Raw genomic sequence first — 22584 nt, 5'->3', positions numbered from 1 at the left:
TCTATACAAGGAAACATGTTTGTTTATGTTTTGTGCAATTGAAAAAGGAGAAAAATTTAAACACAAATAAAGTACTTTGACGTCATGGTTTAGAAAAACACCATGCGCCTCCATTAATGTTGCATTTGATAATAAACGCTGTTTGTTATCTTATTAATGGTCAGAATTATTTTATAAGTAATTTTTCTATCAAATTCTTTCTTATGCTTCAAACCAAATTCAGGCAATTGAAGTCTCGTGGCCACTGGCACCTGGGAATTATTTTTAATAATTCTTACCTGTACAGTTGGCGGCTTCCGAAAGTTGTTCAGCTCGGGCAGCAGAAACTTGGATTTGCCCTTATCGTTAGCGTCTGTCTGCTGATTAACGTTGAGATTGCTGGCGTTGTTGCTCTGCTGCTGCTGCTGCTGCTGTTCCGGTGGAGCAATCGAGCAAGTGGATTTTTTTGGTGTCCTTGTCGTCAGTGTTGTAGCGGTGGTCGTCGTCGTGGTCGTTGTTTCCGATGCAGTTGTGGGCGATGTTCCGGTAGCCTTCCGTACGTCGTCAGTCGTCAGCGCCCTGATCGTGGGTCGAACAGCCGCGGTTAGCAACAGTTCGGTGTGGATTTTGTGGACGACCGGTACGACTTGCGGTTTGGCGATCTCTACCGACAATTTCCTGATGTCCGCTGGCAGTCGGTATCCAGCCGGTTGCGAGATGGTGCACAGCGTTATCGGAGCTATCGTCGAAGTGCGATGGCTAGCGGCTTGATCGATAATGACGGTAGCTGGTACGACGGTTCCAATGAGCGGCACAGTTTTATCGATCTTGTCAGGCACTCTGCTGCGGATGCTGTTGCAATTTCGATCGATGTTGATATTTTTCGATCGCTGGAGCTCGTTACTGAGGGCGATCTCTTTCGTTTCGGAAGCGATGCTACTGCAATGGTTGATATTGCTGTGGTTGTTGCTGCAGACTAGAAGGCAATTGTTATTGTGCTTCGCGTTGTTGTAGTCGTTCTTGGCGCTGTCCTTACTGTTACGTCTTTTGTTGTGTTGTTTGTTGCAGCTACTGCTGATGATGATGCTGCTGCCGATAGTGTTCGTCGTCCCGCGTGCCGGATGCTCCGAACGTTGCTGTTTTGTCTCGTTTTGCTGATACTGTTGGTTAGGAGCAGTCCTAGGTTTGCGGTGCTTTCGGTTGCTGATGTTGCGTATGAGTTGATTGATGTTGATTGCCTTTGGGACCGTTTCGGCGTGCCGTTCACGAACGGTGGTTGTTGTGCGAACTGACAGCATCACAAACATAGCCCGTCGGTTTACAATTCCAGCACGTTGGCATAATATGCAATAGGTGTGATTAGTTGTTGAAAAGTGTGGGTGTGTATGAGTGTTTATGTATGTTTCGATGGTTCAACTAAATATTTCACTCTCTATTCGCGCACACAAACCTATACAATACCAGCGATCTTTCGCAACGGCCGATAATAACACTTCGGCATATTTTTCACGCCTAACTATTTATGTTTTGCACTATGTATTTTTGTTTTCTTCTCGTTTTACTACACACACCCACACGGACATGGATGGTTCTACGGTGTATGGAGTGTTTTGTTATCGTTCAATTCAAATTGCACTTCTGTCAATCAATGTTCATCCAGCACGCAAACACACACCCGTCACAGCTAAACACTACGGATCGATGTGATTCTACACTAATTAATGAAGCACTTTTCAATTAACTGTTTTTCGGTTCTGTAGTAAGCAGCACTATTATCCTACTTTACCGCAAGCTCAATCAATGTCCAACTCCATCCCGGTTTGCTTCTTCAGGTGGTCTTTTTCGGGCGACAATCACACTGATGGTGGCTTTCGTTATTGGCTCGTTGTGAAGTTTTCGTTTAGGATAGCTTTCCCTTCCCAAGTATGGTGCTGATACAGTAGTAATAGCAGTAGTAGTAGTTGTAGTGGTGGTTGTAATAGTAGTAGTAGTAGTAGTAATTGTTGTTGTAGTACCAGTAGCTTTCTGTGTATGTTGTTTTGTGTGCGTATCGAGTTTAGTTGAGCAGACTGTAGTGTAGGCGAAGACAAGAGCTGACTGAAGAGTTAATAGGTTCACGTTGACGCACTGAGCTTTAGCTTTCTCTCTAATTAGACACGCTGCTGACCAGTGTGTTTGTTTGTGTGGACGCTGTTGAAAGAATCGTTTGATTCGCCCATCAACCCAGAGAGAACTGTCAGTCCGCTTAGTATGTTCGCAAATGTTAACGACGGTGTACGGTTGGCGATAAGGTTGGTGTTACGCGAATGGTAAAACAAACTTCGCATCTACAAAAACCTACACACGTCTCTGTTCCAGCGAAAGCTTTGCCCATTCGCGTTTGCAATATGCCGTGCAAAAACAACGTGACAAAACACTTCCAATGAGCAGCGTGAAAAGAGCGGTGAAGCTCTAGAGACAGAGCTGAAGATAGAAAAAAACCAAACTCGGGAAGGGATCACAATCCGCCGTGTAGATTTATTCCTTTCATACGCTTCACCGGTCGCTGCCACCGAGTGATGTTTGCTGGAATTCTCTGTAGCTAAAGTTGATCGTATGCGCTTGAGTGTTGAGAATATGTATGGCGACGTATGTGCGTGTGTTGCGGTTACTGCTCTCGATGGGTTAACGGGAAAAGCCCACACGGTTCACTGTTCCACCACCACAATGCTGCTGCCGGCTGGAGAATTTTCCCGTTCGTAACAACTAGCACGCGAGCATCCGCAGCAGGTGAAATTGTGTGTGTGAAGATTTTTATCATTGGTTCGTCCGCCCGGCTTCTTGTCACCTTGGCTGGATTTCTCTGCACTGCACACACACACAGAACCGAATGCCAGTCACAGTCACGGTGGTATTTAATTATTTTCACCTTAAAACAGTGTACGGATGCTGTCTGCCGATGGTGTCATGTCGTGCGCTGCGTTTCGAAGGAAATTTAAGATGACATCACTGTGCTTTTGTATTTGTTTCCCAATACATCCGTTTGCCTTTCGTCACATACTTTGTTGCAGTTTATGGGTTGCGTTCCAAAGCTTTCGAGTTTTAATTGGGGTTTGCGTTGCGATAGCGATCTCACCAGTTGGGGGGTTATTTTCTGTAATTAAATTAAACAATAAACAAAACAATTAACAAATGTATAAATAACAATCAATTGCACACATATAAAGAGGATTTTTCTTTTATATGAGATGGCGATAAGTACTGCATTTTTGTGATGCAAAAAAAAAAATCATTTATGATTCCTAATTAATTTATGAATTGAAACATATCTTTGTCCTGCGGAAAAATATGGACTACGGATTGCACAGTGCTAAAAATAGATATTTGAAAGAAGTTATTGGCAGCAGTTGATGTAATATCGTTCTTGTTTTTTTTTTCATGATTTTCCAAGAACTAAATGCGCTTGTGCTGATTTTCATCGGTATCATTAGCCTAATTTAGCAATCAATTTTGACATCAAAACACACCAAAAAACTGACTGAAAACATTAGAGATTATATTCGTTAAATAACTGCACCTTTACCTGACTGTTACGATTTTACAAAATTAGGTGTTTTTTATTGTTTTGTCCTGCACAGTATCTCACATCATTCAGTTCTCCATGAGCAATGAATAAAAATGAAATCTTTAAATAGAAATGATACTTTATTTCATACATTTAATCTTTCTAATTACTACCCATTGTTGGTGTATTTTCACATGATAATTTTAAAAGCTTAAACGCTTAAATTAATTGCTTATATTGCTGTTAATTGATAATAGCAAAATGCCAACAGCAAACCGCATAGTTACGCTATTTCACAGAGCATTTAAATGAACGTCACTTTCAATTCAATTAGGAAAACCCAATAAAGTTTTCATGCACCGAAAGGTACAAATGCTAGGCTTGCAATTATACTGTCATGAATAACGAATTAACTCAACTGCGGTTTCCGCACCACATTGGACAATGAATAATTGCTTGCTGGGTGGATCGACAAAACAAAGAAGAAAAAAAAATCGTATCGTGCGTATGATTTTAATTTTCCGTTCGTTGCGATCATTTCAATTACTTGTACAAATATATTGAACGCTTTAACAACCACAATATTTTTCAAACCGTTGACAATGAAATAATGATTTACGAGTTTTTCGTACCGGCAATAGAATCTATAAAGCTGTCAAGCTTTATAAAGCTGTCAAGTACCCGACAAAAGGGACCAATTCCACGCACAGACATCGGTACGGTAGGGAACATGTTAATGAAGTTTGAAAGGAAGCAAAACAAAACAAAAAACACCCCATAATTTTCTGCGCTTTTCACAACCTGCAGCAGTAGGTAAGCTGGGGCCAGAAAAGGCCATTAAAATGTTGCCACTGGCTAGCAACACTTTTTCATTGCGCTTGGCCAACCTGTTCGGTTTGTTTACTGCAACCGTCAGGTGCTGCTTGCATTGGTGATTGTAAAGTTTGAAGGTACAATGCAAATGTTTTGCCATTCGCTGCAGAAACTCGGGTTGTTTATTTGTTTTAATGTTTGAATGGAGCTTTTTTCTTGCAAGCGTTAATTTGCATGTGTTGCAATTGTGGGTGAACTGTTCGTGTGTGTGTGTATGTGAGTCATTTTCTATTCGTTGTGGAAGGAAATGCTCATTATGCACCTGTGTATTTGTTTCATATTTCTCCTACGCTGGGCAAGCAGTTTATTTGCATTGAAAGCTTGATTTTATGAAGGAAGTTAGTCAGAAAAATGGGATTTGGTTAATGTTTTGATTATTCTTAATTGTGTCTTAAACATTATTTAAAAAGCTAGCAAACTGTTTGTACTATGTAACGTCTATCGTATTTTCAGTTGCAGGACAAGCCTTCAAGTTTTACACTTCATTTCATTTAAAAGTGTTCAGACCAAAGAGAAAATTTCTAAGTGAACAGAAAACTTCAAAGAAAGCAGAAAGCCGTAAAATATAATTTGTGGCTACTGCTTGAGCCAGAAGTTTATTGTTGGCTTGTTGGCTACGCTTTGCTTTGATGCCACATCACCACAAGTTCTGCCTGCATCTTTACAACATCTTCCTCATAGCTCCAGGACAGTGAAGAGGATGCTTGGTTTGTTTTTACGAAGTTTTTGTTATCACTTCATGGAAAGAAGCTGAACAATGAGATTTTTCATTCAATGTCACAATTGTTTAGGCGTTAGAGGAAGGGGTTTTCCGTTACACTAGAGTACAGTTTGAAACTATAAATTAGTAGAGGTACAGAAATTGTTTTAGATTTTACAGAAACCAATAGAGAAACTATTGTAGAACTATCTTTATTAGTTTGGATGTATAGAAAGCAATGAAATGTTATGAAAACAGTGAAATATATGGTTTTAATGGTGGATCATTCGGGCCTTCGTAGTGAGGACTGATTGCTCTACTTCGTGGTATCAAAAAGACTTGTAATCTATTTGATCGTCTGCATAACCCTGCAAGTCGTTAAGGCTCGCTAAGTCATGAAAAAAGATAAGAATATTAGCCCAAAAATTCGTATACTAATAATGTGGGTCAAAGAGCTATAATATCGCTTAGAATCTCTGCATCGTCCTCTTGCATTTGCATATTTTTGTTTATCTATCAATTGCAGTAAGTATTTGAATTGAAGTCTCGCTTTGTATGAATTCATCTTCAATTAGCATCTCTATGTGATCCTCAAAAAAGGAAGTCACTGATGTCAAAATATTTACCCATCCATCACATGAGAAAGAAAATCAATGCCAAAAGAAATTTTCACAATGAAGCATTATACCCTTGAAAGTAAAAGTTCGTTTTGAAAAGCTTCCATACGTTGAGATGAAATGCGATACTCACGATTTCAAGAGCGCAAATATTGAACGCAGAGCTGAAAAAAAAGAAACGATCCTGCAACATTTGCGAATAAAAGTATGCACCGGCAGTACTGCTACTGCTTGCCTTCCTATCTCCACCACAATCGCCAACGTTCAATTGTGGACATTCTTTTGCTCAAGATTCATTGCACAAAGCGTTCCAGTTGAGTGAAGCCATCCTATACTTAGAAAGGATTTCGATTTTTGGCTTGTGTGCCTCAGAACGCTACTGTAGAAAGGGGAAAGCGTTGTTACTTTGTTAATGCACAGTTCTTAGCTAAGGAGCTTTGGACGTCTAGCACCGAATGTTCATTTCCTTCTGAAACTGCCATCATCATCATCATCATCATCATACAGAGCTACATCAATAATAATGGTTAACGACTTGTGTGGGGATGGGAGATCATTCCAACCCCAGTGAGTAACGATATGCAAAATTTGGCAATCATTCAACCATCGACTAAATGCCATTTCCCGCAAAGCGACGATATCCTTCCGTTCCAATTTATTGACGGTTTCTTGCGTACGCATCGTGCCAAATGAACCGAATTTTCTTTCACCTACCAGAACCATTATTCTTTCATGTGAATTGAAAGTGTATTTACATGCGTATTGTCGTTATTCCCGGTCCCTCCAATTCCTCTACAATCCGGATCGATTACGTTAGAAATGCGAATCAAAATATATGTTCTCCTATCAATTGCTCTCTCCTGCCAGCACATTGAACGTCTTCGTATGTGTGTGTTTGAGGCGAATTGTTGGCACCGTTTTCAGCTGATATTAATTATGCCGCAAATTTCGCCACGCATTTCCGTGATGCGGTATCGGGAGTTCGTAATTTGGCAAATATGGGGCAGATTTATGTGTCGCACGTGTGTCCTCGGTTTCCCTCCGTCGAAAAATCTGGAACACAAAACTAAAAGGTGAAAGAAAATCGGGCCGAAAAGCACTAAATTTGAATGCATGGAATTTAAATGTCGAATAAATCGACCATGAGGAATCATTGCCAGATTTGGAGCTTTTGGGATGGCCCGGAACACTGACTGAGTGATGTACAGTCTCGCTTTGACATAAATAAAAGGTGAACCGATTTAGTACTGGTTCAATGGGCTCATATTTCAGTCTGCATGTGCTGTCGAGAAATGCGACAGAAATGCGAAATGCTAGAGAGGCATGCGACATTCGAAGTCATCGGTCTCATTGATATGAATGTCTGTGGTTATTGAATGGGTTTCATCGATTTAAACTCCGTTTTTAATGTCTATTTCTTCGTACCAGCTCTTTTATGGCTGTTTTTTTTTTTGTTCCCGACTGGAGTGATTTATTTGTTCGATCTTTGAACTTTATGCAGATTTCACCTTTTCGTTTGTGGTGCTGTAAGTTTTGACTTTGAATTCGTTAATCAGGGGAACGGTCTGGATGGGAAATTAACCCCGGTCCAGCCGTGTGAAGACTAGCGACACACATCATCACAGGGTTTCTGAGTAGAACTAGACAAGTGCGAGGCATTTCTAGACAACGCTCAAGATGAACTGGACAGCGGGTAGGTTGAACATATTTGAAAGCGGTAAAACAAATGTTTATTTATTTTTGTACGCCTGATTTAATATTTCTGATTCTATAAAATATTCGTAACAACAGCTACAAGAACTAGATTCAGTGATTATAAACAGAAACGTCTTCTGTCATCTTCTGACAAAAGATAAAATTCTGAACAGCTTTGCAAACATTTTATTTCTAGCTCGCATTTTTAAAGAAAACCATGCATTCTGATCGTAATTATATTCGATGTGAAAGTATACGTATGTTTGAGAATTATTTAGAATAGGAAATAAGAAAAAATGTGTATTTCAGCAATTATTTTTAGCGTTTTAAGCGTTTCCGAAACGCTTCAAACCGTTTCATCAACCATTTCAAATATGATTGTCCAGTTCTACTTGACGTTTGTCCATTTCAACTTAGCGTTTGTCCAGTTCAACTTGACCACAGTCGAGAAAGGGCGACGGTTGTCCAGTTCATCTTGAACGTTGTCTAGAAATGCCTCGCACTTGTCTAGTTCTACTCAGAAACCTTGTAAATCAGACGTACAAAAATTCATATACATTTGTTTTAACCGCTTTCAAACATGTTCAAAGTTAAATTCAAAGCAAAGTTCAAAGTATATTACAACTATGTTATTATTGAATGTATGTTATGCATGTAAATTACAAAAAAATATGTATTTCAACGGTTACATTTCAAATATTTGCCCAGCGTTTCTGAAACGCTTCAAACTCTTTCATCAACCATTTCAAATATGACATTCCAGTTCTACTACTTTAGTTGATATTACTTTAATATTACAGTTAATACTACTTTAGTGATGGTCACAATCACCTAACAGGGAGATCGAAAACGATCAAAGACGCTGAATTGATGCCATTAATTTTTGCAAGATGAGCTTGTTTCAATACTAGAAGTTCACCTGTAAAAGTTGAAATGGGAAATTCTTGCTCAGTTGCTGCAAGACTATCATAATTTCAGTTTCTGCAGAAGAATCATGGTTCAGTTGACCTAGCAGTTTGTCCCTTATCAGAATATTGGACATTCTTTCCTGATTAATGGATTGCTTCAGAAGATAAAGAAGTTTTTCCAAACGATGTTCGATAGGATCTAGAAATATGTCTTGCAGTTATAAAAAGCATTTGACAATATTCCGAGTGACCTTGTTTTGCTCAATGCTAATTCTAAGACATGCTTCGTAGTCTAATATCAATACCAGCTTTTTTTTTATCATCCACCTGTAACTGGAGTCTAAAAAATCTCAACAATGTTTTCAATTGCTGTACGAAGTGTTTGTATTAATCAGACGCATCCAATAAACGGCTCCAATATGTCAATATTGAAATTTGCTGCCTACTTTCCCACGCCAAGCACGGTGCGAAGATGTTCGGTTCTGGCAGACAGCTTCCTAATTAAAATCTGTCAAAGACACTTCAATCAAAGACGAAAGGCTTGGCTTCGATGGTTGGTTTGTGAAAGTCATCTTCTCATTCATTCTCACGCGCTCTCTCCATCTCTCTCTATCTTTTTGACCAGGTGTCAGCTGGTGCTGGGAGGATGGAACTTTGACATTTCGTTGATTGCTGCGTTGTTCGCTGTCCGTCGATGCTCCCTCCCGTGTCGATAGCATCTTCACGAACTTGGTTGCATGTCCTCACCGGCAAGATTCTCCTTTTCGCACGAAATAGAAAATATCTCTTTTGCTACTAAAACCGATTCATACGACAATAGGAAATGGTTCCCCTTAATTTCCGGAACCGTGTTGAAAATGTCTCATCACGCACACATACACACACTCGCATGTACACATGACAACCTGTATGCTTGTTGTTGAAGTAGTGAAACATGTTGGCAAGAAAATTGCCCTTCCTTCAGTGGTGTGTTGGTGTATTGCTATTTGTGCTAAGATGTTTCTACGTTTCGTCACCGTCTGATGGTGTTTTGTTTGGGGTTCATGTGTGGGAAGGTGGGATGGGAAGAGAGGATTGTGTGGTCGGAAATATAGATTCATGTTCTCGGAAGAAAAAGTTGCTTGTAAACCACACTTCATTTCCAGCAGCGAATGAATGGCCTGTCCCGACGGGCTTTCCTCGCAGTGGCTTTTGATTGAAAACGATTTTCCCCTAGGTGACAGGATCAGGATCTCTTGGGTTGTGTTGTAGAAGAGACCATCACTATTTTGTACGGTCAACGTGGTGTAAGTATATGTTATCCTTCTGCCAGTGACTCTGTTGAGCAATTCTGTCGTGCAAAAAAATCTTTTCTTCAAAAGAGTGTCGCTCTGTATCAATTGGGATTTATATGGTTAAATTGTTTTTATTTTTGCAAGTGCAAGGGTTGATTCTCGGTAAAGCTTTGCATTACACATGCTGGATGGATTCTACAGAATTGTTTTGGAATTACAGAAAATTGCACAGGGAATGTCCGGTATTTTTTGTTTCTGTGTTTTGTTAAAATTTGCTGTCTTAAGGGTTAATATTCAGCGGAAGAGAAGGTTTGATAGGCGTGTTTCGTTGAACAATCCTAATAAATTTTTAATGCATAACCTCGTAAGATTATTAAAAGCTCAATAATAAAAATAGCTTAATTAAACCTTCAAGAATAGGTTAACTGCAAGGAGGTCGAGTTAGTACTTAAATAAATTACGTTTGTTTTCTGTGTAACGGTGATATTTTACTTTGAAGTTGACGAAACATGGGTTTCTTACCATTGATTGTCCGAATACTCTCATGCACCTTTTAGGCATGAATTCTGTCCAAAAACTATGCAGAGGCTGTCAAAACGACGATTTCTACGAGCTGTACGGTGATCTTACTATTAAAGAAGCGAATTAGACTCACTAGGTTCTGATAAAATGTTTAACTTCGTCTACAATAGACACCAGAATTAGCTGATTGGCTTGCTTAAGAGCTTACGAAACGATCAGTAGTTTATTTGAAATTGAATTGTTTTCTTTTTTTTATCATTAAATTTAGAGGGGATTTTTACAATTCCTTTCACAAAATAAGGAAAAAATATGCAACAAGTTTAAAAGGAAAACAGACAGAATAGAAAAGCTGAAAAAAAAGTCTTCCTTTTTCAGCCGACCGTATTGCACAATGCATCACAAACACACAAACCCAAACTAAGAAGCATACAGCAACGCACGATCTCTTGCATTGTTTTCCGAGTCAATGTTTACGTGCACATGCTCATTTCAGTACTCATTGCGACGATATGTATCACCGGCTCAAAAAGAATAACAGATTCTACACCTTCCGCAGCTTCACAAAGAGGATTGCAACACAGCCCAACAGTAGAAGCAACCCTAACAGCACGAGCCTGCCGAACAACAACACAACCGGTGTTCGTGATGGTGTTTGTGCGACTTTAAAATGTTTTGCCGAACCAAGGAGTTGCCGATGATTTGCTGCCGGGTTGAGCAGGCAAAGTAGACGTCGCAAGTTCGAAACAAGTGACCATTTTCGGAATGGAACGGATTTGGATGGCGCTGGGAGGAAGCAAAACCGCCTGACAGCCTGCCAAGGTCCGCATTGAATTGTGTTGGGAGTGATGGAGATGTTTTTAGCTGCCTGGGTGGGTTGAAGTCGAGTGGCGATGATGGAAAATGCCGACACACATGGATAGTATCGCTGCAGAGGAAAGATGCTTTTCATTATTCCATGCATGCATGCTCGCCTCCATTTGTAAGCAATGTGTTCGTGTGTGTTGTTGGTGTTTGCAAGAAAACAGATACTGGATGCGTCGCTGCTTTTGTGAAACTGTTCCCCTGGAAAGTAGCGAGGGGGGTTGTTTAATTTCTTAGCATATGTTTGGATTTGCTTGGAAATGGAGCATGGAAATGTATCGTTTCGGTAGCATCGAGGTGTTCGGGAAGAGCCTTGCGTGATTGGGAAAGGGCAAAAGGTTTTCCCCATTTTCTTGGCGTAAGCTCTCGACATCTTCATTATGCTGTGATTGTTGTGGTTTTGTTTCTCAGCCTAACCTTAGCGAGCTCTTGCTGTTCAATGATACTGAAAGCGATTCCATATTTAAATTCTTCCTGCAGCTGTGGACAATAATATAGGAATAATTGTATGTCTAATTAGCATTTGTTTCTTCTGCTCGGTAGGTAGAAATGTGTATGATGTTAATATTGGATATTGAATAGGCAGATGGCGGCTAATGTTGGATTTCTGAAAATCAATTTATCATATTAGCTTTGTCAAAAAAAAAAAAATGGGCAAAACTTTTGTAAAGGTTCTTGAAAACTTTTTAAGCAACAATTTTGGTTAAATTATTTAATTATTGTACAAGAATTTTCTTTCACAGTACATTCAAGCTACACCCATCGCTGGCTGATCTTCTGATGACTGATGTTTTCATACAGTACACTGTAGGTTTTGATAGCAATGGAGCCAGTTTAAAAATGATGAAAAGAGGTTTAATCTAGCTGAACAGCCCAAAGATAATTATGATCATTTCATTACACTGCAACAATAACTTAAATCTACTGATCCGTGTGTGTTAAGATAAAGCTCAGCAAAGCATTGCTGTTTATAAAAGAAACAAAGAATTTCCATATATTCTCTGTTCCAAAAAAATCGAAGAATTTTTACATGGTAAAACATATAATGTTCCTTCGATAGTGTATAAAAACAAAGCACAAATTGATGATAATTTTTCATTGAAATGAAAAAAAAAATAATCTGCGTGAAAAAACCTGTTTGGAATTGAAATAAACCAATTAACTTTTCCATTTGCGATACGGATCCGGTACTTAAACGCAAAGCAAGATGGCGAATGAAATATTTGCCAAAAGGAAGGAAAAGTTTCTGCTGAAGCGCGGATTCGCGGTTCGTCGTTTATCTGCCGCCGTCGCAGTAATAACCGTAAATTCACTACCCAAGCTTAATGTCCTTCATTTGTCCCGTGTGAATGTTTGAACCTACGCTGTGTGCGTTTAGGACTAGAATGAGAGGATGGAAGGCACGCGATTGGGATTATAATTCGGTGTTGCTTTGCCGAAACACACCTGCAACGCACCAGGGTTAAGAAATATATGTTTTAAGTATAATGTTCGGTTATTATTTTTAGCAATTTTGTGGCTTCAAGATTCATCAAGTAAACTAATATGAACATGACTCGAAAATATGGTTCATAGCATCAAAGATTTGACCTTGACTCCCACTGCACCGTGCTTACATTTGAACGCAGCAGAGGTTATTGTTCGATGACCGGAGAAGATTTGCTGCTACCGATGTTGGGGTGTGCAATACAAGTTCTTCTTTGTTTGTGCTCCGCACATACTCCGTATCTTATCGCACTGATGCGAACTTGTACTTCATTAGACGAGTCAAGTTTGAATTTCACCCGTCGGAAAGGGATGATAAAAATACGAACAGCATTACCCGGAGTGCATACCGTGTACGTTACATTGGTAGATCGTACTTTCGCTCCCAGAGCATGCACAACATAATGGAAAGGAGCTCACCATCCCACCCAGGTTGACGAGCTCCATCGACGAGCTGTTGCAATAAAAATGTCGTAAAAAGCAACTTGGCTCCGTTCGTCTTTTATTGCTCTAGCAATTCCTGGTGGAAATCGATGAGACAGCGCGTCAGAGAGAGAGAGAGAGAGCAAGATAGAGTGAAAGCACTGGTTTCGTAATCGGACGATGAGGGAGATACTCGGCAAGGTCCTGGTATTACTGCTGCGATTTTTGAGCTACTACACAGTACAGCTAGTTCCGACTGCCTTAACACCTTCGGTTAACTTGTGCCTTCTGCAGGAGATCATGCTGATGATGACGATGTTGATGATGGTTTGATCCCTTTTTTTTTATTTACGAAGGTGGAAATGTGAAGCGATGTTAGGACGAGATTAGCCTTTTTCTGGTGAATTGTAAGGAAACATTAAACTTCTTTCATCGCTATTGTGTTAATGTGTTGAAGTACACAGACACAATGCAATATGTTCTTTTGTTGGTGACTTTCTTTATGCGCAGGAAGGAGTGAAGAGCTAATTTAGAGTCTTTATGTACTCACTAGTTGAACCAGTTTTTATTACGTATGTGAGTTCATGTGTTTTTAATTTAGAGCCTTTTGAAATGCAAAGGTTCATGGACTGTAAAAATGGCAGCGTATGCAAAATTGATGCATGTTTTCAGTTCGTACTTATTAAAGAGCCAGACGGACGAAGTAAAAGATCACAAGTCTTTGTTGCACGTAATATGTGGTTACGACAAACTCATTCGTTAAGTGGTCCTAACTAAACTGCAAAAACTTTCTTAAAGCTGCTGCCATAACTAGGATATAAGCAACTTGTTCAAATGATCGTTGTTTCTGTTTATTTTTAAATGCTCGTGAAGTCAACCGAGTTGACTGTCGTCTTGTTTAATGAGACGTATGAGGCGCCCGTGTTGAGTCTGGATAGGATTTAGAATTTCACTTATTGATTGCTTTAGTAATCCACACAAAGACGGACGATATAATAAGGCCATTTAGTTTTATAAAATTATCTAATAAGAGCTATGATTAGAATCCTACGCGATTCAACGTAGTTTTTATTTGCAAAACTTGATATTATTCAGTTTCGTTAGGACAGCTTTACTCCGAATTGTGTAAGGGCTCTTTACACCGCGTGTGCTGTTTTGAAAAAGTTATTATAAAGCAAATATTACGATGATGATCAACCCTGTAAGAGCCTTCAACAGTCATGATGCTTTTTCGGAATTTTTGTACATCCGCAACTCATGTAACAATGAAAAAATATTGCTTTGAAGATTAAATATTGAAGAATGGTCTCGTTGTGTTGCCCCAAATTTGTACATCCAATCTTCAATGATTAAAAATATTGAAGAATTCGGTATTTAATTTATTTGTTCTAGACTTAATTTCAAATCTGTGTACTTGCAATCAAACCTAACCGTTAGCCGTATTGATTGGTTAATTCCGATAGCCGTAGTTAATTGGTTAAAATTGGGCATCAAGAAAACCGAAAACCCCAACGTTGAAAACAAAACTTTACTGACAAAATTTGTTTGCTGGTACTGTAGTTTACTGTATATTTTCGCGTCGGAAAGGTCACAAAGAAGAAGTCATAATTTAAAATGCAATGTCAAGGGTAATGAAAAAGCGATAATGAACAAAGGTAAATAAAAACACGATAAAACGTTAAAGGACCTAAGGCGAACGATTATAAATAGTCTTACGCAAGGCACAGTTAACAATGTGGCGGATGTGAAGAAACCGGTGCAGGTGGAGTTCTTACCGAAGTAAAAAAAATGATAATTAAGTACATCCAGCGATTCTCAACTGAATACCTCTGCTTGTGATGAGCTGGTGCGTTAAATTTGGCTCGCACGGGTAGGCAAGAAATACGTCCCGGGATGGTAAAGAGACTAAGCCTCGTAAACCATCCACCGTACCGTTACCTTTGCCGACACTGGGGTGGGAGGCAATTTTTCCAGCTTGCACAGAGGTTTCCGGTGTCAGGATATCGTATTATGTGTTTCTTGTTCAAGCGCCACCGGTTAGTGCGTAAACTTTGTCCCGACAGTCGGTTGTCGTGGTCGATTGGTCTGCCGAGTTCGTTTCGTGCAATATTTGCGCAAGTTATCACCGACCACCCATCTCATGATGGGGGGCAATGGTAAAAGGGATTAAAGGCCGCTACGCACAGAAGAGAACAAAAAAAAAAAAGCAGTAAAAAAACCACGTCCATACCTAGAGTAAAATCTCGATAGGAAGGCAAGTCCCATTCACGCTGCCATTCACCATCGTCATCGTCGTCATGGTCGACGATTTAATGTTTCGAGGATTTATTTTTCGCCCAAACCCAAAAGCGACACCATCGACGCGGTGTAGCCCGAAGGTTTACCCACAAAAAACGGGAAGGTAAATTTCCGCTCAAGATGTTTGCGGAAAAGATTCACGGCCCTAACCGGAGCGGTGCCGAGCATCCTTGCTAGGTTGACATAGCGAAATCGTTTCCTCTCTGCTTGGTTTGTGTGTGTGTTTTTTTGTCGCACGCTCATTTCGTGAAATGTGAGACATATTTCGCAACGACTCATTCTGCTTTCATTGCACGATGAGTTAGCGAACCGATTTTGGAAATCAGGGAAAGCTTCGGGTCCCTGCTGAGCGTTCAATTTATGTGTGTTTTTCTGGGTAAGGATTTTCGTACATTGAAGTTGTGGCCAGAACTTTGTGATTGATGAATCTCGTAAATTTTAAGAAAAGCTGATTGGTTCATGCTTTTCACTTGTTTTATGAAACTTGAGTTTGAAAGTCCGCCATATTCGACTTGTAAGCAAGGGACAGTTAAAAGATTAATTAATTGATTTTGGTTTCATCTTTCGTTATCGTTTCAGGTAAGAGCAATCAGTTTTACAAGTTGATTCATGTACGGCCTTGCGGGTTTTAGGCCTGGTGAGTATTGTAATGGTAAAAGAACAACAGTTTTTTAGAGTACAGCAGCACAAGGCTTCGTTCAATTCCTTCGTTCAGGAATAGTTCCAAAAATACATTGTCAACCGGTTCCGGGGGTTCCTGAGCATTTCGAATATTAGCTGACACATTAACCATAGTTATCTTCGCATTTCTTCAACTCTATTTAAGCCTTAGATCACAGTTGCTTCTAAGTCTTAGATACAGAAGAAATCGGCAAGCTTCTCTAATAGAGTTAGGCCCAAATAATTCTATTCATAGCTTCTGATATCAGAGTTACATCGTTTGACGTCGCGTCCACCGCGTCGCGTCGTGGTGTGTCATTTTTTCCAATTTTTTTACTCAGGGATGAAAATCTTTCGTACAGTTCTTTAGTAGCAACTAAAATTCCGTTGCAACAGAGAATTTAGAATTGTATATCCACGAATCCATTTTAATGTTTTTGTATTGTAGTAGCATCGCTTAAATGTGCATAAGCTCTGATATTCGAAGGCCAAAAGTGCATCGGCAAATGCCACATAGCTCATCCGTGCTACTAAATGCAATCAGATGTCATAAATTGCATCCAGCCACTGTTGATCGTGTCGCGAACATGTTGGAGCAGCGCTTTCTTCTGTGACATTGATACGCAATCGAAATGCTATTAATTCGCTGCCTGTAAGGCTCGTTTTGAAGCGTTTCCTGCGCGAGGGAACTGACTAAGAGCTGTCGAAAGCTCACACAGGACGCGATACGACCCCACGCCGTTGCAATCGATACTGTACCATGCGGTGCGGAGATGTTTGCCCATGGAGCACGGAAGATAGTAAGCCCTTTTCCGATGTTCCGACCTTGAACGATACGAATCAATAGGCGATGGTCTATTCCCTATTCGAACAGCGTGGATGGTCCGGGATCAGCTTTCCCGATCTCGGCAAACATCACGTTCCGCTGTCACACGGGAAACAGTAGAAAGCGAGGGGCTGACAAGTCGAGCGCGGGAAGAAGCGGATGCTGTCACAGAATCGATTGGAAGTAGCTTTCCATTTTCCGGGGCATCATTTTTCGGGTGACGTGCTGCTGCAGCGCTATACCGTGGCGTCGCAATGTGCCACGTGTACTTGATACGCCGAATTTAAGCTCAACCACGTGAAACCCGTCCTTTGGCGGCTGTCTGCCGTAAACGGGCGTCCATGTTCTAACGTGCCCGAAACCAGTGGCCCTCGCTGTCAAATGTGTGCTCAAGAAGTTTGGGTACGGATATCAATGCAAGGCAGGTGGTCGTGGTTGTCCACGGGTGACGGACGGATGGTAAAGTTGAACATTGTATCAGCTCGTGCTCGTCCGTGCGGGAGAAACGAGTCGGAAAATGAAGCCATGTGCCAAATCAAAAACCGACATTGTGGAAAATTGGCCCAGCTCTCGTTTGTCGGCAGTTTTCACTCACGCGGAATATCATCGCGCACACACACACACACACACATACGTACATACACGCATACGTGTGTAGTTGTCATTTGCTATCCTTCTTTCTCGCACAACAACAAAACTTTCGGCACACTCGAGTTGATGGAGACTGAATTGGCCTGGTTGCAGTGAAAAAGCGGTGAATGTGGATGCGTTGAATAGTGTTTTAGTTTAAAATAAAGTGCTGCAGTGAAGAGCGAAAGGGGACGAAATCGACAAGCGCTTTTTCACCGCCAATGGTGGAAAATCAACGAAGTGAACGTTGCAAATTTCGATGAAACCAATCCACTCGATCCGTTCAATTGGGTTACGCTTCTATTCCGTGCTGCACTATTTAAGTTTAAGCACATTTCTTTTTTTTTTCGCTGTGGTACCAATTGCGTTTCCAATCGGATGGTGGCATGTATTTGGATGGAGGAAACTCTGCAAATAAAACCCCAAAATGGCTACATTGACCTGATCGCGCGAGCAGTCGCAATGAGCGTGTCAACGATTTGTAACGGTTAGAGAGAAATTCATCAACATTCGTACTTTTGCATGGATGGACAAACGGTTTAAAGTTGGAAATAGTTTGCACGACAAAAAACAGTGGTCTTTGCAGAAGTGGATAAAGTTGTAGTATTTTTTTGTAAATAATTTTGTAAACATTGTATACGACATGTCGCTAATACAAAAAAAGAAATAGTTTTTTTCTTCATGAGAAACCAAAGCCGTATTGGTTGAATTGCTTCTTTTATATTTGGAAAATAGTTTTTAGCTAATTTTTTTTTTTTTAAAACATTGTTTATTTAAAACAACTTAAAAACTAGCTAACAAAAGAATAGTGGGGTACATGTAGGGACGACGTACAGGTTTTACAAAGAACACTTAAGGATATTTTCATCAATCACAGCATTGTTGTTTCCAACAATGTGGATGATGTAGTTTGCAAACAAACGTAGGATAGGAATCCTCTTACTTATGCTAATGTGACTTAAAATAGGTAAGAGGAGGGAAGGGAAGTTGAGGTTGTGGTTTGGGACAATGGCTTCCATAGCCTGCATCAGTGTGCTCCAAGCACTAGACACCCTGGAGCACAGGGCAAACTTGTGCTCCAGAGTCTCTGTCCGGGAGCAGTATGAACAGGCTGAAGGAGCCCGATTCATCCTGTCGAGCAGCAGTCCGTGTGGAACCTTGTTGTGCACCAGCAAGTACAGCATCGAGCGTTGTTCGGATGAAAGTTTGTAGCTGGTGACATTTTTCCAAATCCATCGCCAATCCGTGGAAGGTGACTCCATAGCTACTTTGGAGTCTGGAAGTCTGTCGACCATCATTTGCCGCAAACTTTTGGTTGTCACTGTAGGTACCGGATGGTATGCGAGCTGCTGGATTACCATCCGAAGGCACGGATAAGTTGTGGCAATGGAGCCTATATTCGGGGGATTCCCAGCACAATCTATGTGCTGAGCCCCGATTTTCAGGCAACCCTGCTCTGCAACGTACCGATTCACCAGCAACGCTGTTGTGGTAATGGCGGGAATGTGAAGATTGAGTCCACCTCGGTTGCGTGGAAGGGCCAAATGGGTTAATGGGATCCGAAAACCCCCAGATCCGTCCCACAGGTAACCTTCATGAGAAACCAAAGCCGTATTGGTTGAATTGCTTCTTTTATATTTGGAAAATAGTGTTTAGCTAATCAGTAGAAAAAAAGATGTAATTTATTTCGGTGTAAATTTTATTTTATAATAAAATGTAAGTGATGGAGACGCCTAGCACCTTATGATTTGTTGTTAGGCGAAGAAATCAAAAACTAATTAAATTACGTAAAGTAGAAATAATAGGCTAATTTTTCCTACAAAACTCAGTACGGTATAACCACATGAAACCAGGATATTTTTGTCTTGGCTTAACGAACTTTTAGGTCACGCCAGCCATCTTATCAATTACCAGACTTGCTGATAGCACGTAGTTGAATAGTGAGTCCTCACTACGGGGAGACGCCCGTTCCATTCCAATCCGAATGGGATTGGAACCACGGTCCTGCCGTACCGTCTCCTTTACAAAACCGCCAGGATATTTTGGGGAATGTAGATTCACTAGAAAAATTTAATATGAGCCTTTTTATCTTTTTTCATTTTAACAATTTTTGTGAAATCATAAAAGAACTAGAATACCGTGGTGTGGGCGCTACGAATATCCACAATACAATTTTCAAACAGACATGGGTTGATACCCAAAACTAAGTAGTTTATAAGCAAAATACTTAACTGTTCTAAACTAATAAAGAATGTACTTTAGCATGCATGTAATTATTCTTCCAATCCAGCACCATCACTTGGAAATCCAGCATAAATACGGCTTCACAATGAAATGATACCAATTTCCGATGACGGAGTGCATCTTCACGTCGAACCAGAAGCTGCATGCTCATGTTAACAACCATCCTCCTCCCGGTGCATCATAATGAGTTTTTAATTTCACCATCACTTTACCGCGCGATAATGATGCTGACGGTGGATGATGCTTTTGTGCTAGCGCTTTTATACCTTCCAAGCCTGAAGACGATGATAGATCATGCAACGAAGTATCCTTAAGAAGTGGCACTCCTTCTTGGGCAAGTTTTCCGTCGGCAAAGATGCAGCGCAGGAATAGTTTTTCGAGCTGAGATTTCGACCAGCTGCCTAAGAACCGGCATTCACTTGATACCAAGGCTGGAAGAGACTGTCGGTCTGCCTGCACTTTTTTTATGTTACTGTAAGCTGTGTGATAGCTCTGGCTAGTTTTTTAGTGCACAATGAAATGCAATTAAGCATTCTGGTTGAGTTACGACGGTACAGTAAACGGTAAGGATTTTGTGAGCGTGTGTTTTCTTTAGCTGTGATCGTTTGTTTAATGGAAAACTGCGCGTGGTACGGTCTGCATTGGACAGCGTTTAAAGGATGGAAGGTTTTTAGTAGTGTAGAAGGGGTTTAGTTTAGTTGAAATTGCGATGAAGAACATCAACGAAGTAATGATTTTTTCCTTAAGCTCCTTGAATTTGAAAGAGTGTTTTAAATTGTAATCAAAACTGTTTGTGTTGAAGTGCACTGTACTTACTGTTGTTGCTGCATTTTTTTATTGAAAGATGCTGAAGATGAGCGAACAATTATTTATTTATTTGCTCAAGAATCTATTTTTAATAGCTTTCTGGTAAAAAAAATTCTATTAGATAAGAGTTCTAGAAACTTTCAAAGAAAATTGCGAAGCTAGCAATCAATTTATTTATTTTATTTTTGTTTAAAGTAAAATAAAACAAAAATACAAAAACTCAACATACGTTTCCGATACCTATTGAACCAAACCAAATGGACCAAATTTGGTTCGTACCCATTGCATTGCCCTGCCGGATGCTCGGAAATTTTCATTTAACCTATCGCCAGTTCCCATCTTCCTTTCGATAGTTCAGTTTCGTAACGCAGGATCATTGAATTTGACGAATTAATCCACGCGCTTAAGGGAACCAGCGCGCATGTTGGCGAAATGTAGAAGCTGCATTCGTTGCTGCGCTTCCCGCCAGTTGCCCAAAAAGTCAATTCCACTCGTTGCAAACACATGCTCGCTAGGTTGAAGCGCAATGGAATGGGCGCCAAACGTTTCATGTTTTTGTCCGTGGTGAAAGATAAATTGGATAAATTGCATCGTTAGCAGATACTTCCATTTCCCCGGCACACATCGGCGTGTACCACACATCGATACGAAGCTGGGAATTCTTGTGCTCGCGTAAGCCTTTCTCTTTGGGACACATTGATGAATAAATGCTGAGATCACACGTGTAATGGAGTTAGCAAGAGGGTATGCGGGTTTCATTTGTTGATTATTGGGAGCTTATTTCGACGTAGCAAGAATTTAATTTATTTCGTGCATAAATATTTTGCAACATTGCTGCGGGAAGGATCAAACAAAAAAGAGAGATAATAAGTGTTAAATAAATGTATTCTTGTTTGGTTGGTTTGACTTCTGAGATGATCATTCCCACAAACGGGTCGTCGGTATTAAAGTCAATATGCAACATTTTAGCGTTCGCTGAACTGAAATAAACAACAAAAGAAGTTAAAAAACTACAAATCTCAACTTCCTGAAGTTTTAATGCCAACGAATAAAACAAAATCTTGTCGAAAAATGTGTTTCATAAATCGTTTTAGCCGCAAGAACGGTGTGACTCTAATTTTGACTTATTTACTGATTGTCTCACTTCCTTAGTAGGTAAACTCTCCTGAAACATATAATTGAATCATAAAAACTTTTTACGTTCAGCGGCGGATCTGCTGATGCTACAAGTGTAACTAATTTGTTTGATGAGCAAAACCTCACTCGAACGGAGAATGGACAAGCCACAAAGCGGTCATCGTTGGGCCGGTTGGTTGAGCTTGCTAATGAATTAGGCTGTAAAGCAGTAGCGTGCGTGCATAAAACCTTCGTAAAACTTTGGGTTATATTGTTCTTCTGGTCGCTGTGTGAGGGCTATAGAAGGGAGCAAACTAATTAAAATGAGATAGCTTTTCAGCCGCTTCAGAATTGCAGTACGTCCTTTAAAAAAATACGTTCTCAGCTGCATGGTTGCTAGCAGGTTTGTTCTACAAGGGTTATGTTTGTCAGTGCAAGATAAATTAAAAGAAGATATCGTGGGAGTGTGACAATTTGTATTTTTAAGAGATGAAAATTGTTGTCGTTCTGTTTGATATCTTATTAATAGTAATGTAATTACCTACAGAAATGTGTTGAAACATTCAGTTCCTGGTGCGATTCGAACAATCTCAATTAAACTGCTGATAAATTCTTCAACGTTTCGTTCCCCGGATATTAATAATAGATCATTCGACAATGCTGTCAGGTATTTCCTACACAACATACCTACCCACAACAAACCTATAGGTATCCTCGACATAGTTTAGCATCAGTTATATAGAATAAGATATTTAATTTATTATTACAGAGTTGGGATCAGAAAGAAGTGAATAGGTGCCCGTACACAACTCGATTCGTTGATGACGAATCGCATTACGCATTACGCTCCTATAAAACAGATTCGCGAACTTTTTTGTAGCTACACGGTATGAATCTTTGTCATTGGTTTGATCTGCTTGACTACAAGTTTTCCAAAATTTATTAAATCCAGCCTAAACTAAAGACGCATATTATGTTTTTAGCATGACAATTGAAATTTACGGCAGCTGTCAAAAGATTCTCGCAAAAAGATTCGTGTTGTCCACCAAAATCGCTCGGAAAAGGTTGTCCACCAAAATCGCTCGGAAAAGGTTTGTAAACTGTGCTCGAATACACTAATAC

The 22584-nt window shown here is 40.1% G+C and overlaps 2 protein-coding genes across 2 annotated transcripts in view; one reads left to right on the top strand and one right to left on the bottom strand.

Annotated features, from left to right (window-relative positions):
• The window catches only part of LOC126556973 (uncharacterized), a 19720-nt gene extending 18354 nt beyond the window's left edge, over nt 1–1366 (bottom strand). Inside the window, exon 1 of the mRNA XM_050212556.1 lies at nt 279–1366. Within this exon, the coding sequence (XP_050068513.1) occupies nt 279–1286 (1008 nt within the window). The 5' untranslated portion in view covers nt 1287–1366. The remainder of the gene's footprint in view (nt 1–278) is intronic.
• Nucleotides 1–22584, top strand: part of LOC126557228 (uncharacterized) — a 204420-nt gene that overhangs the window by 32041 nt on the left and 149795 nt on the right. The gene's annotated exons all lie outside the window — the stretch shown is intronic.

The sequence above is a fragment of the Anopheles maculipalpis genome, chromosome 2RL (assembly GCF_943734695.1).
Source record: "Anopheles maculipalpis chromosome 2RL, idAnoMacuDA_375_x, whole genome shotgun sequence".
Lineage (NCBI taxonomy): Eukaryota > Metazoa > Arthropoda > Insecta > Diptera > Culicidae > Anopheles > Anopheles maculipalpis.
Note: the sequence above shows the minus strand (reverse complement) of the source record. Positions and strands in the feature narration are given on the sequence as shown.